The following is a 16,128-nucleotide window of genomic DNA, read 5'->3' as shown; positions in this document are numbered from 1 at the left end:
TTCAGTGAATTTGGTGCCCAAGAAAATAAAGTCTGTCAGTGTTTCCACTGTTTCCCCATCTATTGGCCATGAAGTGATGGGACCAGATGTCATGATCTTAGTTTTCTGAATGTTGAGTTTTAAGCCAGCTTTTTCATTTTCCTCTTTCACTTTCATCAAGAGGCTCTTTAATTCTTTTTCACTTTTTGCCGTAAGGGTGGTGTCATCTGCGTATCTGAGCAATCTTGATTCCAGCTTGTGCTTCATGCAGGCTGGCATTTCTCATCATGTACTCTGCATATAAGTTAAATAAGCAGGGTGACAACATACAGCCTTGACCTATTCCTTTCCCAGTTTGGAACTGATTTGTTGTTCCATGTCCATTTTTAACTGTTGTTTCTAGACCTGCATTTAAATTTCTCAGGAGGCAGGTAAGGTGGTCTCGTATTCCCATCTCTTCAAGAATTTTCCACAGTTTGTTGTGATCCACACAGTCAAAGGCTTTGGCGTAGTCAATAAAGCAGAAGTAGATGTTTTTCTGGAACTCTTGTGTTGTTTCAATGATCCAGTGGATGTCGGCAATTTGATCTCTGGTTCCTCTGCCTTTTCTAAATCCAGCTTGAACATCTGGAATTTCACGGTTCATGTACTGCTGAAGCCTGGCTTGGAGAATTTTAAGCACTGTTTTACTAGTGTGTGAAATGAGTGCAATTGTGTGGTAGTTTGAGCATTCTTTGGCATTGCCTTTCTTTGGGATTGGAATGAAAACTGACCTTTTCCAGTCCTGTGGCCACTGCTGAGTTTTCCAAATTTGCTGGCATGTTGAGTGCAGCACTTTAACAGTGTCATCTTTTAGGATTTGAAATAGCTCAAATGGAATTCTATCACATCCACTAGCCTTGTTCATAGTGATGCTTCTGAAGGCCCACTTGACTTCACATTCCAGGATGTCTGGCTCTAGGTGAGTGATCACACCATCGTGATTATCTGGGTCGTGAAGATTTTTTTTGTACAGTTCTGTGTATTCTTGCCACCTCTTCTTAATATCTTCTGCCTCTGTTAGGTCCATACCATTTCTGTCCTTTATTGAGCCCATCTTTGCATGAAACGTTCCCTTGGTATCTCTAATTTTCTTGAAGAGATCTCTAGTCTTTTCCATTGTAATGTTTTCCTCTATTTCTTTGCATTGATCGCTGAGGAAGGCTTTCTTACCTCTCATTGCTATTCTTTGGAACTCTGCATTCAAATGGGTATATCTTTCCCTTTCTCCTTTGCCTTTAGCTTCTCTTCTTTTCTCAGCTATTTGTAAGGCCTCCTCAGACAACCATTTTGCCTTTTTGCATTTCTTTTTCTTGGCTGCCTCCTGTACAGTGTCACAAACCTCCATCCAAAGTTCTTCAGGGACTCTGTGTATCAGATCTAATCCCTTGAATCTATTTGTCACTTCCACTGTATAATCATAAGGGATTTGATTTAGGTCATACTTGAATGGTCTAGTGGTTTTCCCTACTTTCTTCAATTTAAGTTTGAATTTAGCAATAAGGAGCTCATGATCTGCACCATAGTCAACTCCCGGTCTTATTTTTGCTGACTGTATAGAACTTCTCCATCTTTGGCTGCAAAGAATATATTCACTCTGATTTCAGTATTGACCATCTGGTGATGTCCATGTGTAGAGAGTTCTCTTGTGTTTTCAGAAGAGGGTGTTTGCTATGACCAGTGTGTTCTCTTGGCAAAGCTCTATTAGCCTTTGCCCTGCTTCATTTTGTACTCCAAGGCCAAATTTGCCTGTTACTCCAGGTATCTCTTGACTTCCTACTTTTGCATTCCAGTCCCCTATAATGAAAAAGACACTTTTTTGGGGTGTTAGTTCTGGAAAGTCTTGTAGGTCTTCATTGAACCATTCAACTTCAGCTTCTTTAGCATTACTGGTTGGGGCATAGACTTGGATTACTGTGATATTGAATGGTTTGCCTTGGAAATGAAGAGAGATCATTCTGTCGTTTTGAGATTGCATCCAAGTACTGCATTTTGGACTCTTTTGTTGACTATGATGGCTATTCCATTTCTTCTAAGAGATTCTTGCCCACAGTAGTAGGTATAATGGTCATCTGAGTTAAATTCGTCCATTCCAGTCCATTTTTGTTCACTGATTCCTAAAATGTACCTGCTGCCAAAAAGTGCAAACACGTGAGCAAGACCTTTGGGGTAGGTTGTGGGTTTTGGAGAATGCCAATATCTTCATATGTGCACTATATTCAAGATCACTTCATCTAGGCTTCAATAGTAGAATGCAACTACCTATATCTCTTTGCTCCCTATTCTTGGCCTCGTAGCCTGGCTCCCCTGGGAGCTGTTTTAACACTTGTCTTTCTGTCTGCTCTCTGAGCAGCACTCCAGTGGTGTCGTGGTTAAGAGCCCAGACTGAAAATCAGAGTCCCAGCTTTGCTTCCTGGATCTGTCACTGTCTCACTATGTGATCCAGGGCTAGTTTTCCTCTTAGTTTATTGATTTATGTTTTTGCCCTCACCACACAGCCTGTGGGATCTTAGTTCCTCAAGAAAGTGAAAGTGAAGTTGCTCAGTTGTGTCCGACTCTTTGCGACCCCATGGACTGTAGCCCACCAGGCTCCTCCGTCCATGGGATTCTCCAGGCAAGAATACTGGAGTGGGTTGCCATTTCCTTCTCCAGGAGATCTTCCGGACCCAGCGATCGAACCTGGGTCTCCTGCATTGTAGGCAGACGCTTTTTACCATCTGAGCCACCAGGGAAGTCCCTAAAAGAAATGCTAAGTAATTTATTGAGGTTGGTTGGGCTTGAAGGGAACCTAGGAATCGAACTGGCGTCTCCTGCATTAGCAGGTGGAGTCTTTACCACTAAACCACCAGGGAAGCCCCTGGCCCTTCCAGCCAGGAATCGAACCTGTGGCCCCTGCCATGGGAGCCCAGAGTCTTGACCACTGGACCACTGGGTAAGTCCCTCATTGATCCTCTTAGATCTCAGATTCTTCATCTTTATCACCAGAAATACATACATATACACACATATTTTTAAAAGATATTTTAAGATGTACTTTGCTGAACTATTGAAAGTTCAGGACTTGCTTTTCAGGAATTCCCTGGCGGTCCAGTGGTTAGGACTCCACACTTCTACTGTAGAGGGCACAAGTTTGATCCCTGGTCCGGGAACCTAAGGTTCCACATGCCATGTGGCACGGCCAAAAGGAAAAAAAAAAAGAACTTGCTTTTCTAAAATCTTCCCAGAATCCTTATGCGAATCAAAATTGAGGTCTTAACACAGCTCTTTGCCTTCTTAAAATGGTGCCTTCGCCTCCTTCGTGAAGTTGTTATGACGCACATGTGGGAAAATGTGTGCACAGCACCGTGGCGTGGTCCTTGGGACCCGGCCAGCACCCAGAATAGGACTGCGGCTGTTCTTGCTGCCTCCGCGCTGTAGCCGTGCCCGCTGTTTTATCATTCTCCTCCTCGCCATCATCATCACTGACTGCAAATGGCATCACAGTGATAACCTGCGAAAATGCTGCTCTGACGCTGTGAGTGGTTACGTGATACAGAGGAGCTTCATGTCTGGAGGGGCTTCCTAACCTGCAGTTTATTGAAGTGAGGGCCACTAGATTTTTCTGTGCCTGGTCCCTTTCTCTTGTTTCCTCTCCTGCCCTTCTTCTTCCATTGGGTCGATGTTTGCGTCTCCCTGGCTCCCGATGGGGCACGCCCCCCGTGCTGTCATTTGAAGGGCACGTCCATGCAGAGATGGTGTTGCCTGTACCCCCTTTATTCTCCTCGGATCCAGCCCTGGGTCCTTGAGAAAGGCCTTACTGCTTGTGCTTACGCTTCTGTTTCGAGTTGTTGCTCCTCCATCTAGGCTGTAATTAGGATACACCCATCTTGAAGTTTTAATTCCTGTTAGTAACCAGCATGGCTTCCATTGTGTTAAGATCCCATACATCTGCAATTTGACAGAGGAGGAAGTAATGTTCAGAGCGGTGAATTTTACTCTCAGTAAAATCTCATGCCAGTGACTGGCAGGATTGGACTCTGAGCCCTGACTTTTGAATGTCCAAATTTAGTGATGGTGTTTACAATGTCATGGTGTCTTAATGATAATCCTTTATGTTTAAATATAACATTCTTGAGCTGTCAGCAGAGGAAACCGAGACTGAGATATTTTCAGGGGTTACTTCTAGGTCACACAGCTAAGGGGCAGAACAGGTCCTTACCTCCAAGCTTGGATTCCAAGGCTGACCCTTTCTTCTTTATGCTCTTCTGTTCTGTGCCATCTTTATGCCAGAGAGCTGTGGCGCTTCCTCCTAAGATCTGAGTTTGGAAAAAAGGCTATCACACGCACAACGTTTAGGTCTTAACACAGTTTTTTCCTTCTTAAAATGGTGCCATAGCCTCCTTCATGACATTGTTACGAAGCATACGTGGGAGGATGTGTGCACGGCACCTTGGCAGGGTCCTGGGGACCATGTAGTGTACACTCCTCTCCATACGCAGCGTTTTCTGAACATCGGGGATGGATGCATTTAGCATCTCAGGTCTGTACAGATTTAACTCCATGTTGAAGTTGTAGCCAGCAAGGCCAAACTCTATTATTTTTATCTTTTAAAAAACCTTTTTATTTTGTACTGGGGTATATCTTTGATTAACAAACAATGTTGTGACAATTTCAGGTGAACAGCAAAGAGACTCAGCCATGTATCTGTTCTCCCCCAAACTCCCCTCCCATCCAAGCCACCACTTAACATTGAGCAGAGTTCCCTATGCTGCACATTGGGTCCTTATTGGTTATTCCTTTTAAATACATCCTGTGTATGTGTCCATCCTAACCCCCTCAACTATCCCTTTTCCCCATTCCTTTCCCTGCCAACCATAAGTGTGTCCTCCAGGTCTGTGGATCTCTTTCTGTTTTGTAGATTCCACACATAAGGGATGTCATACAGTATTTTTCCTCTGTCTGACTTTCTTCATTCAGTGTGATTATCTAGGTCCATGCTTGTTTTTATCTTTATTTGGTAGCCTTCTGTTTCACTGACACATGTGTATGTATTATATACACACATGTATGCATGTATGTATATATATCTATCTATCTAAATACATGGAAATCTAAATGTATTTTGTTGGAGGGAAGTCCAGGAGGCAAATAAAGAGAAATGAAATTTTATAGTTGCAAAACTCACTTCTGGAAAGTAGACATACAGAACAGCCTTTACTCTTACATTTCTTTTTGAAAAATAATTTTTTTCTGTCCTTTTTTTTGGAAACAACATTAAAATAGAATCCAGTCCTGTGAAAGCAGTTACCACCAGTCCATCCAGTGTGACTGCAACTTGGAAAAACAACACAACTGCTTCTGATTCCATGGGTGGCATAAAGAGTACGAATGAGAATCTGCACACGAGCTTTGCAAATCAGACAGGTGATAACAGCACGGATTCGGGTCCAGGAAGCAATGGGACTTCAGGAGATACCACAGTAGGTAAGATGAGTGGCTCCCAGGGCGGATCATGAACTGTCCTTCTCATCCTGTACCCTAGAGCCTTGCCCATTCAAGTTGCCTGTTGGAAAGAGATTGATTTTTGTTGACTCTGGAAGATGAGGGAAGATTCTGTGTGGTTTCATGCCCAGGAGTTCAGGTGGCAGGATCATTTAATACTAAGGTCCTGTGTGTTTTGGGATATTTTAACTGCTTCCAACTGTTTGGTTTTTAAAAAATCTCTCATTATTATTGGTGAATACTTACTTTTCTGCTAAGACTTGTGAACAGGGACCCTGTTAGAAATGTGTCTTGATGCTGTTGATAACTACTAGGCTTCTTTTAAGCTCCCCAGGAAAGTTGATGCTGTGTTTGTATTCCCAGAAGCTTCTTTTGGGCATGAAAATTTGGATACTTTATAGAGGAGTATATGCTTCAAATGCAATAAGAGCCCAGTGACATTGGATTAAGCTTAGATTTTTATTTAGCTTAGGTATCAGTACCCTGAACCACCAGTTATAACTGCAAATAACAGCTTTTTTTTTTTTTTTTAAAGCTGAAAAGAACCAAAAGCATAAAAAAGAGTTGAGATGCCTTTTTTTTAAGCTCAGAAAAATACAGAATTCAAAAAAAGAGGTCCTGTGTTGGTTTTCTGATCTGGAGGGGCGGTGATGTCATTGGCTGGTGGGAGCCACGGGAAGCTGACCTCTCGAGCCCGGGGCTTGAAGTGACCACCTGGCATAGCAGCTTCCGCACACAAAGCAAGCCAGTGCTAGACCAGTGGTTTTGAACATGGCTTTTCTCCAAGCCAGGAAATTATTTCTGTAAATAAAACGTTGCCCAGGTGCCCAGAAACTGCAAAGAACTGGAGAAAGAGGAGCTACAGGGATGCAATGTCACAGGCACCTTCAAAAACTCCTGGAGGTCCTCAGAGCACAGTTTTAGAGAAAACAAAACCTGCAGGAAAGCCTCACCGTATTGTGAGAGAGACAGGAAAAGAAGGACAGGGCGGAGGAGATGGAAGGGACGGAGGAGGAGGAGAAGGGCCTCACCGTAGAGGAGGAAGGACAGGGCGGAGGAGATGGAAGGGACGGAGGAGGAGGAGAAAGCAGGAAAGCCTCACCGTATTGTGAGAGAGACAGGAAAAGGAGGACAGGGCAGAGGAGATGGAAGGGAACGGGGGAGGAAGAAGAAAGCAGAATTTAGAGTTGGTAATGGGACAAGGTGACACAGAATTGGTGCCTATAGGAATGGGGAGGTGACCAGGTGACCCGAAGCACCCAGCTCAGGGGCTGAGGCTCCTCACTCCAGCTTAAGGCCCCCGAGGCCAAGGCTGTGTTCATCAGCTGCTGTTTACTGAGCATGTACTATGTGCTTCAGATCAGTTCAGTCGCTCAGTCGTGTCCAACTCTTTGCGACCCCATGGACTGCAGCACGCCAGGCCTCCCCATCCATCACTAACGCTCCCAGAGCTTGCTCAAACTCATGTCCATTGAGTCGGTGATGCCATCCAACCATCTCATCCTCTGTCACCCCCTTCTCCTCCTGCCTTCAATCTTTCCCAACATCAGGGTCTTTCCCAGTGACTCTTTTCAATTTGCTTAGCTGCCCCTAATACATCAGAGTGCCCTCACAGTAACCCTGAGGGCTACAGAGGAGGAATCTGTAACTCTGAGAAGCTAAGTTTCTTCTGCGCTCCTGGGGTCATTGAGCACCATGTGGAGGGAACCCAGGAGCCTGGTTCCAGAGCACTGTGGTACAGCGGTGTCCATAGCGGCCACCCAGATCACTGAGCTAGCTGGTTTATTCACATTCCGTTTCTTTAAAAAAGACAACTGCATGACCCAGTTTAGAAATCTTGGCCTCAGATATGGTTTGACATGAAGAATAAAGTCGTAGAATGGATTAGCTGGCCTAGAGCTGGATGGGGCCTGATGGGCATCCGTGCCAGTGTCTTTGAGTTGAGCCTCCTCAAGCAGGGTTGTGGCTTCGTCTGCAGTGCTGTTGCTGCGGTTACTGTCTAGTTTCTAAGTCATGTTTGACTCTTTGCGACCCCATGCTTAAAGCTAGAGCCCTGGGCTCTAGTTCCCCGATGCTCCAAGTATGCTGTGCGTTCTTGAGCAAGTCACCTTGCCGTTCTGAATTTCCATACTCTCATCTCAAGACTGAAGGATATGGGTGTCATTTTGGCCAAAGTGGTTTGGTTTTGGTCACAATCAGCCAAATAAAGTGACAGAAAGGATGGCAGAGGGATAGTATAGATTGGAAGTCTTCAGAAAATTCCCCTTGGGGTTGGAATACAGGGATGAGCGTCTCAGTTGAAATGTCTCAGTACTATGACATATTCGTATTATCTGGAATTGAGACTTTTAGATGTAGCAGATGGTCACTATTTTGGATGCTTCTTCCTGATAACCTAAAACAAATATTAAAAGCTGCTGTTTAAAAGGGCAATTTAAAGAGTGCCAAATCACTGTAGAAGTTGGCTGTCTTGGAGAATAGTTCTGATCCTAAAAAGTTACGGCTTTAAGGTTCATCCTTTTCTCCTTTTTCCTGCATGATGGTAAGTTTTCTCCCCACTGTGAAGCGATAGAATTGCACTGGACTCTGACATAAAGGAAGTGTCTGTAGTGGGCCCCACTGAATCATCGGTGCCCCCAGTCATTCATAATGAAGGGGACTGCAGGCATCTCGTTCCATCAGTGCCCACTCTGTGCTTTTCAAATAGAGCCTCATCCAGTAATGGATCTGCGTGCTGCCTTCGTGGGTGTGACGCACGTGACTCTTACCTGGAGGACTGATAACATCACGGACACCTGCCGGATGCTCCTTGAAGGAAGCCAGGAGTTGACTACAAACTTAACGGTCAATATTTTTGACCTGAAGCCGGGGAGTCAGCACACGGTCACCCTGTATCCTTTAGGATTAAATGAGACCCAGGGAAGCCCCCTGTCGACAGAAAATGGCTTGGGTGAGTCACAGCGGTGGGCTTCTGACCCATAAGGCCTTGAAGGAAGAGATGAGGTGACGCTGGTCTCTCTTCCTGCTTCTTTTAACCGACCTTCACCTTGGTCCAGGAGTTCTGCCTGTTTTACCCTCTCTCTGCAGGGGTATGGTCCAGGGAAAGAATGCCTTGAGTGGGGCTCTGCTTAGCCCAGTGTGAATCATGGGCTTGTCCCTGGAAATCCATGTTTGGAGTTGGGTGGGAGAAGATGGGTTCTTGGAAGAAGTTGGGGTTGATGCAAGTAGCTGCTTTGGAGAGAAAAGCACGTATATCTGTGGTGCTACCTGGTCTTCCCTGGTGGCTCAGATGGTAGAGTCTACCTGCAATGCAGGAGAAGACCTGGGTTCAATCCCTGGGTTGGGAAGATCCCCTGGAGAAGGAAATGGCAACCCACTCTGGTATTCTTGCTGGGAGAATCCCATAGACAGAGGAGCCTGGCGGGCTACAGTCCATAGGGTCACAAAGATGCAACTTTGTGACTTTAGCACACCTGTGCTAAAAGTACAATGCAAAATACCTGCCAAAGATGAGGCTCCTGGGACTTCCCCGGCAGGTCAGTGGTTAGGAAGCCACCTGGCAACACTGGGCAGCGTGAGTTCAGTTCCTGATTGTTAAACTAAGATCCCACGTGTGTCACACAATGAATGAATCAGTCAATACACACACGCACACACACACCCCTAAACCATTGCTTAACAATATCAGGCTCCTTTCAGGAGCATGGATCTCTTTCTGGGGGAGAAAGGGAACAGGTGTTCATAGAATCCCAGCTGTGGGCACTGTCTGATGTGGCATCCTTCGGTGGAGAGGGCAGCGGCGCTGAAAGCAGACAGGAATGCACTTCAGTCTCAGGTCATGTCTTTGCCTTTTGTGTTTCAAACAGATGCCGGCAACACAGACAGCTTGCCTGGGGGTCCCGCGGCCCCTGGGTCCAAATACCGACTGGAACGTGCCGGCCCGTCGTCTAACACTTCCCTGGCCCCGGACACCGTGGAAGTCTTGCTTCTCAGGTTAAAGCCTGGCACACAGTACAAGGCCACGGTCTATCCCCAGGCTGTTAAAGGTGCCGAAGGACAGCCCCAGGCTATAGAGTTCAAAACAAGTATGTGGAGTTTTGTAAAATGGCTTCAGCCAGAGTTTCCTAGCGCAAAGTTTGTCTCCTGTGATTCTGGTCCTGAGTTATCTCTTGCTTCATAAGTCAGCTTGTGGTTGGAGGGAATTTTCTGGAAGAGATTTTGGACAGCAGGTCCAGTGAGTTTCTTCTGAGCTCTGTGGCCAAGGCTCTTCTTTCCTTGACCCCATCACAGCATATTCAGCAGCTACTGTGTGCGGATGCGAGGGGCTCCCTTGCCCTTTCTTTTATAGCTCTGCATACTGGCCAGGGAGGCACACTGGTGTAAGGTTTTTCTCTTGAAAGTTGATATTCATTTTGTCCACGTTGGTTAAGTATTTTCCCCCTGAGAAGAGACAATGAGTCTTCTTTTTTGACCTAAACTTGAAAGGCATACTGACCTTCCTGTGTCCCTTGCTGACATGCACGCTGCTGCTTTTTACCTAGAATCTGTCAGCGTTCTTACTCTGTAAATTGAACAGTTTTGGAGACTTTTTGGATCAGTGCTAATGAGGGTGTAAAGAAATGCATGGTTCCTACGCTCAGGAAATTTCAGAACAGAAGGGGAATCGAGGGAAAATACACGCAAAAGCACACAGCCATGCTCAGTGAGTTCAGAAACGAATGCTGTAGCCTTGTAGCCTTCGGGGGCTTGCTTGCAGGCGATACAGACCAATTTGGGTTATCTTATCCAAAAAGATATCTATTTTGCATGGCAGTCTCTCTGCTGCACAGCAGAAACTAACACCTTATAGGTCAAATATATTCCAATAAAAACTAAAACAAGCAAACAAACACCCCCTCTCCTCCAAATATATCTATTCTGGAAGGCTGTCATAGATCCATAGAACAGGGGGAGGAGAGTGGAGGCTGGAGGACCAAGGTCAGAACACCGAGTAGCAGCCAGAAAACTGGCGCTGGACCTGGCGACCCAGAACGGGAGGTGGTGAGGAGAAGGCTCCAGTTTCTTTCTCCTCCAGCCCCACAGGAGCCTGTCTGTTTCACTCGCTGGTGGAACCTGTCACCCGGCAGAGTGCCCCAGTGATGCAGGGTGCCGGGGTCAGCATTGTGGGGACACAGCGCAGGCGGGAGAGGACAGAGGGTGGACTGGGAGGGTGGGGTGGACAAGTGATGAATGACTAGCACTCTCGTGTTTCCTTTCCTGGAGTTATGGTTGTTATCTTGATTTTTTTTTTTTTATATAGATGAGGAAACTGAGCTCAGTGATTTTCCTAAGATCTACCAGGCTCTTCAGTAGAGCTCACCTTGGAACCCAGACCTGCCTCGTGCAAAAGTCTGTGATCTTTACTTAATTGTGTAGATAGTGTTAATTCTTGGATGGATAGATGCCTGAGACCTTTTGGGGTCACCCAGCACTTAGACGGTCATGTGTAGAGTCCATGTTGTGGTTTGAGACATCTATTGCATCCCTAGGATTAGTCAACTTAGCAGGGAGAATGAAGGGGAAACTATGCAGTTGCAATTAGCCAGGCTGTTTCTTCACTGAAGATGCTGTCTGACTTTTGCTGGGACCCTGTCTACACTTGGGTCTGCTGTGTTAAATGGTGTAGAACAGGAAGAAGAATTGCTGAGTGTTTCTTGGATGAGATGCCTTGATGACAGCATCTCTCTCCCTGTCTGGTGGTGGTGAACTCCTCTTGTGTCTTCACAGATTCCAGTCAGGTTTTTGACATCAAATTTGTGAACATCAGTGCCACCAGCTTGACCATGACCTGGAAGATCAATGATAATGAGTCATCTTCAGTCAATACCTACAAGATACAAGTTGTGGATGAGACAGATTCCTTCAATCTCACAGTCAATGAGACTCATGCCGTCATCACTGAACTGAGCTCAGGCACCTTGTACAACATCACGGTGTATCCTGTCCTTGAGGATGGTTCCGAGGGCACGCCGGGCTTCATCCAAGTTTACACCCGTGAGTCCGCTCGTGGCTTTGCTAACCTTTCTTCCTGCCGGCCGTGTGCCCGGCCCAGATACGAGACAAACCCTGTTCCTTTTTCGAGGAACGCACAGTTCAGCGTGTGGATCCACAGGGACTCTTACCACCTTCAAGATTTTCAGTCCTGTAATGGTGACCATTGACTGACCTGCCCACACGTCCAGCCTCGTGTGACATGTTTTCCTTGTACCGTCTCCTTTAATGTTCACACATCTGTGACATGGTTGGCATTGACCTCATTTTATGGATGAGGAATTCCAGGCTGAGAGAGATGCTGTGGGCAGGTATCACATCTTGTAAGTGTCTGAGGTGGGATCAGACAGCTGGGCTCTCTCAGCTCCAGCCTGAGCTGGTGACAACCACCCTAGCAAGGTGGAGACAGGGAGCAAATTGGTATGTGGAGATGAAAAGAACCCGGATATTCACATGCCTTTGTCCTTTGAATGTTGACAAAATAATGAAGCAGGATGCAGCTATCTCTCTTTTTTTTTTTCCTTCTCATTTGAGTCTCTCTTAAAGATAAGGTGTTTGGCAGCAAATAAAAACCTTTCTGTTCCAAAGAAGGTCCAATAATTAAAACAATAATGGTCTACCAGTAATGTAATAATATAGTGTATTAATATTACATAATGATATTGGTGTCACTCTGTGCCAGGAGCTTTGCATATATCGCAGGGGTCTTCATGGTAGCTGTTAGGATCCCTGTTTTTGTTTATTTAATTTTATTTTTTACCTTTTTGTTTTGTATTGGGGTATAGCTGATTAACAATGCTCTGACTGTTTCAGGTGAGCAGCGAAGGGACTCAGCCATACCTATATATGTATCCATTCTTCCCCAAACAGGACCCCTGTTTTACAGGTGAAAAACCTACAGCCCAACACGGCTGAGGAATTTGCCTAAAACCAGAGAGCTGGCAAGCGGCAGGGCAGGGACTTGAATCCAGGGGCGCCTGGCTCTGGACCCAGGGCTCATCTCATGAGAATGCTTTATTCCAGTGTCTGATGCTTCCTGCAAGGCGCCTTAGGCATTCTTACAGATGTCTTCTGACTGGGTCTGTGGAGTAAATGAAATCTGCTTCCTTTTCTTCACCTTCTACTTAAAAAAAAAAAATTAATCTCTCTGTTAAGATTAGGTTCACTGTGAGTAACAAACTCCCCAAGTATCCAAGACAGGAGTTTGTTTCTCTCTCACTGTAAAAGCAGCCCAGTGCTAAGCCCAGGGCTATGGATGGGATGGTAGAGTCTTAGCTGCGGCTCAGAGCAAGAAACAGGAACCGTGAGCTCACTGCAGTGTTTTTGTTTTTTATTTTAACTTGTGGAAAATTGCTTTTCAGTGTTGTGTTGGTTTCTGCTGTACAATGACAAGAGTTAGTCGTAGTTATATGTATATCCCTTGCCTCTTGAGTCTCCCTCTCCTCCCCTCATCCCACCCTTCTAGGCCATTCCCGGGTGCCAGGCTGGCTGGGCTCCTTGTGTTATATGATGGTTCCCCATTAACTATTTCACACACGATAGTATATATATGTCAGCGCTACTTTCTCAATCTGTCCCACCCTCACCTTCCCCCGCTGTGTGCACAAGTCCGTTTTCTACTAGGGTCATCAGTACTGTTTTTCCAGATTCCATATACATGTGTTAATGTACGACACTTGCTTTTCTGACTTCACTTCAGCCTGTATGACAGGCTCTAGGTTCACTCACCTCACTACAACGGACTCAGATTCATTCCTTTTTATGGCTGAGAGACTATGAGCTATTTGAAGCTGAGAAGGATCTAATCTTGGAACTGAGAGTTTATAGAATCATTGGAAGGGCTGATGTGTTAATTTGCTAGGGCTGCCGTAACAAGCACCGCAGATTGGGAGGCTTTAACAGCAGAAATCTGCTCTCTCACAGTCTGGAGGCAAATAGTCTGAGATCAAGTGGTTCAGGGTTGGTTTCTTCTGAGATCTGCCTTCTTGGTTTTGTGATGGCCAGCTTCTCCCCGTGTCTTCACATGACTGTCCTTTGGTCTGTGCATGCCTGTGTCCCAGTCACCTCTTTATTTTATTTTATTGAAATACTGTTGATTTACCATGTTGTATTTCTGCTGTATAGCAAAGTGACTCAGTTAAACATGTTTATATTCTTTTTTTACATTCTTTTCCATTATGGCTTATCACAGGATATTGAATATAGTTCCTTCCAATTTCTTCTTATAAGGATACTAATTGTTGTAATTTAGGACCTACCTTAATGGCCTCATTTTACCTTAAACACTTCTTTAAAAACCCTGTCTCCAAGTATAGTCAGATTCTGAGGTACTGTGGGTTGGGACTTCAATATAAGAATTTTGAGGGGACATAATTCAGCTCATAACATGTGAGGTGCAGGGTCTAGGCTGGGACCCAGAAATGACTCCCAGTCTAAGGGTGCAGAACTCCCCACCCTGGATGGCCCCAGCAGTGTCACAGTCAGTACCTGGCTGTAGTTGTTGGCTCTTGGAATGTATGGAGTTGCTTGCTGGGCATCAGGAGGCTGCAGCCACTGCCACATTGTTGGTTCTAGAGCCAGGTAGCCTGAGTCCAGGGATCACACCCACAGTTCAGCTACAAAGAGGAGAAAATACTGCTTCCCCCTTTAAGGTTGTTTCTTAGGAGCCATATTGTTCTTGTACTCACATCCCATTGGCCAGAACTTAGTAATCACGTGACTAGTTGCAAGGGAGGCTGGGAAATGTAGTTTTTTAAATCTCCAAGAGTCATGTACATTGCTAAAAATCTGGGAGTGTATGTTTAAGGAAAATGGAGGGGGATGAATTTTGGGGGTCAACAGCACCTTCTGCTGTACATCGTTAAAAAAAGACTCTGGGTGGCTAAGTGTTGTATGCAAGATAAGACTGCTGGCAGTGGCCAAGGTCCCACTCCAGAGTCTGAGCCCCGAACCCTCGGGAATTCACTCACCCCTTTTCTCATTTCCTTTGAATGACTTTGTACAACTTAACCGGTGTCTGAACTCCTGTGGCCAATTGTTCTCTTGATGGTTAGAAACATGAGTTCCTAAGGGGCTTGTGTTGTAGGTGTACCAAGTGTGCATTTAATCTCTGTGTAAATATTTTGTGAGATTCAGTCACCCTTGTCTTCTGGAGAAATAGATTCTTAATCTAGTCATTTGCTTTCTTCACACAGCCCCCAGTCCAGTTTCTGACTTTAGAGTGACAAGTGTCAGCACAAGGGAAGTTGGCTTAGCATGGAACAGCAATGACACTCATTCCTTTGACATACATATCACACCTCATGAAGCTGGAGAACCTCGAATCATCACCACCACCGAACAAAGTATTGTCATTGGTGGCTTATACCCTGGAACCATGTATCGTTTTGATATATATCCACAAGGACCAAATGGGACTAAAGGGGATTCCCAAACAGTTTCCACTACAACTGGTAAGCAAATAGGCTGTATTTTCTGTGAATTAGTTATGTTTCTTAAGGGAAATCAGTATAAACCTTACCTGTCAAAATTTCCAAATATTGCTTTTCTTTTAATTATCTAAGAAAGACCTTTTAAAAAATTGTTAATGACAGCAATGCATATTCATTATCTAAAATACAGATAAGCAAAAAGAAAAATCACCTGTAGACCAACAGCCAGAGATAATCACTAATAGCTTTTGATGCATGATGTTTTAGAACAGGGGTCCCCAACCCCTGGGCCACAGACTGGTACTGATCTGTGGCCTGTTAGGAACCAGGCTGCACAGCAGGAGGTGAGTGGTGGGTGAAGGAGTCACTCCCCATCGCTTGCATTTACCGCCTGAACTCCACCTTCTGTCAGATTGGCCATGGCATCAGATTCTCATAGGAGTGTGAGCCCTACTGTGAACTGTGCATGCGGGGGGTGTAGGTTGCGTGCTCTTTATGAAAATCATCCCCAAACCACCCGTCTACCCTGTGTGTGGAAAAATATCTTCCATGAAACCAGTCTGTGGTGCCAAAAAGGTTGCAGACTGCTCTTCTAGAATTTTAAGATTATATAAAGGTGTATGTATGTATGTGTGCATGTATATTTTAACAAGTATTAAAATCCTCTACACATGTGGTTTTAAATCTGCTTTTTGTTCTATTCAAGTTTATTATGATTCTTCTTCCCTATCAGCATAAATATCCCTGCAGATTAATTTTAATATCTGCCTGGCATTCCCTTGTCCGAATCAGGAGTCAGCAGACAATAAAGGTCCATGGGTCAAATCTGGCTCACTGCCTGTTTTTTTTTTTATAAGTAAAGCTTTATTCAAGCCTAGCCATGCTCATTTCTTTATATAAAGTCTATGACTTCTTTCGTGCTAGAAACAAATAGTTTCAACAGAGAATACATGGCCTGCAAAGCCTAGGATATTTGTTCTGTGGTCCATATAGAAAAAGTTTGCTGACCCTTGGTTAGATCTACTACTATTACTACTACTACTACTAAGTCGCTTCAGTCGTGTCCGACTCTGTGCGACCCCATAGACGGCAGCCCACAAGGCTCCCCCGTCCCTGGGATTTTCCAGGCAAGAATACTGGAGTGGTTAGATCAGTGGTTCTCCAAGTG

General features: G+C 45.1%; 1 protein-coding gene across 1 annotated transcript in view; it reads left to right on the top strand.

Annotated features, from left to right (window-relative positions):
* PTPRJ (protein tyrosine phosphatase receptor type J) overlaps window positions 1–16,128 on the top strand; it is a 176,826-nt gene that overhangs the window by 123,571 nt on the left and 37,127 nt on the right. Inside the window, exons 4-8 of the mRNA XM_070383326.1 lie at window positions 5,281–5,481; window positions 8,207–8,449; window positions 9,366–9,584; window positions 11,266–11,532; window positions 14,724–14,981. Coding sequence (XP_070239427.1) covers window positions 5,281–5,481; window positions 8,207–8,449; window positions 9,366–9,584; window positions 11,266–11,532; window positions 14,724–14,981 — 1,188 coding nt within the window. The remainder of the gene's footprint in view (window positions 1–5,280; window positions 5,482–8,206; window positions 8,450–9,365; window positions 9,585–11,265; window positions 11,533–14,723; window positions 14,982–16,128) is intronic.

This window comes from Bos mutus, chromosome 15 (genome assembly GCF_027580195.1).
Source record: "Bos mutus isolate GX-2022 chromosome 15, NWIPB_WYAK_1.1, whole genome shotgun sequence".
NCBI lineage: Eukaryota > Metazoa > Chordata > Mammalia > Artiodactyla > Bovidae > Bos > Bos mutus.
Note: the sequence above shows the minus strand (reverse complement) of the source record. Positions and strands in the feature narration are given on the sequence as shown.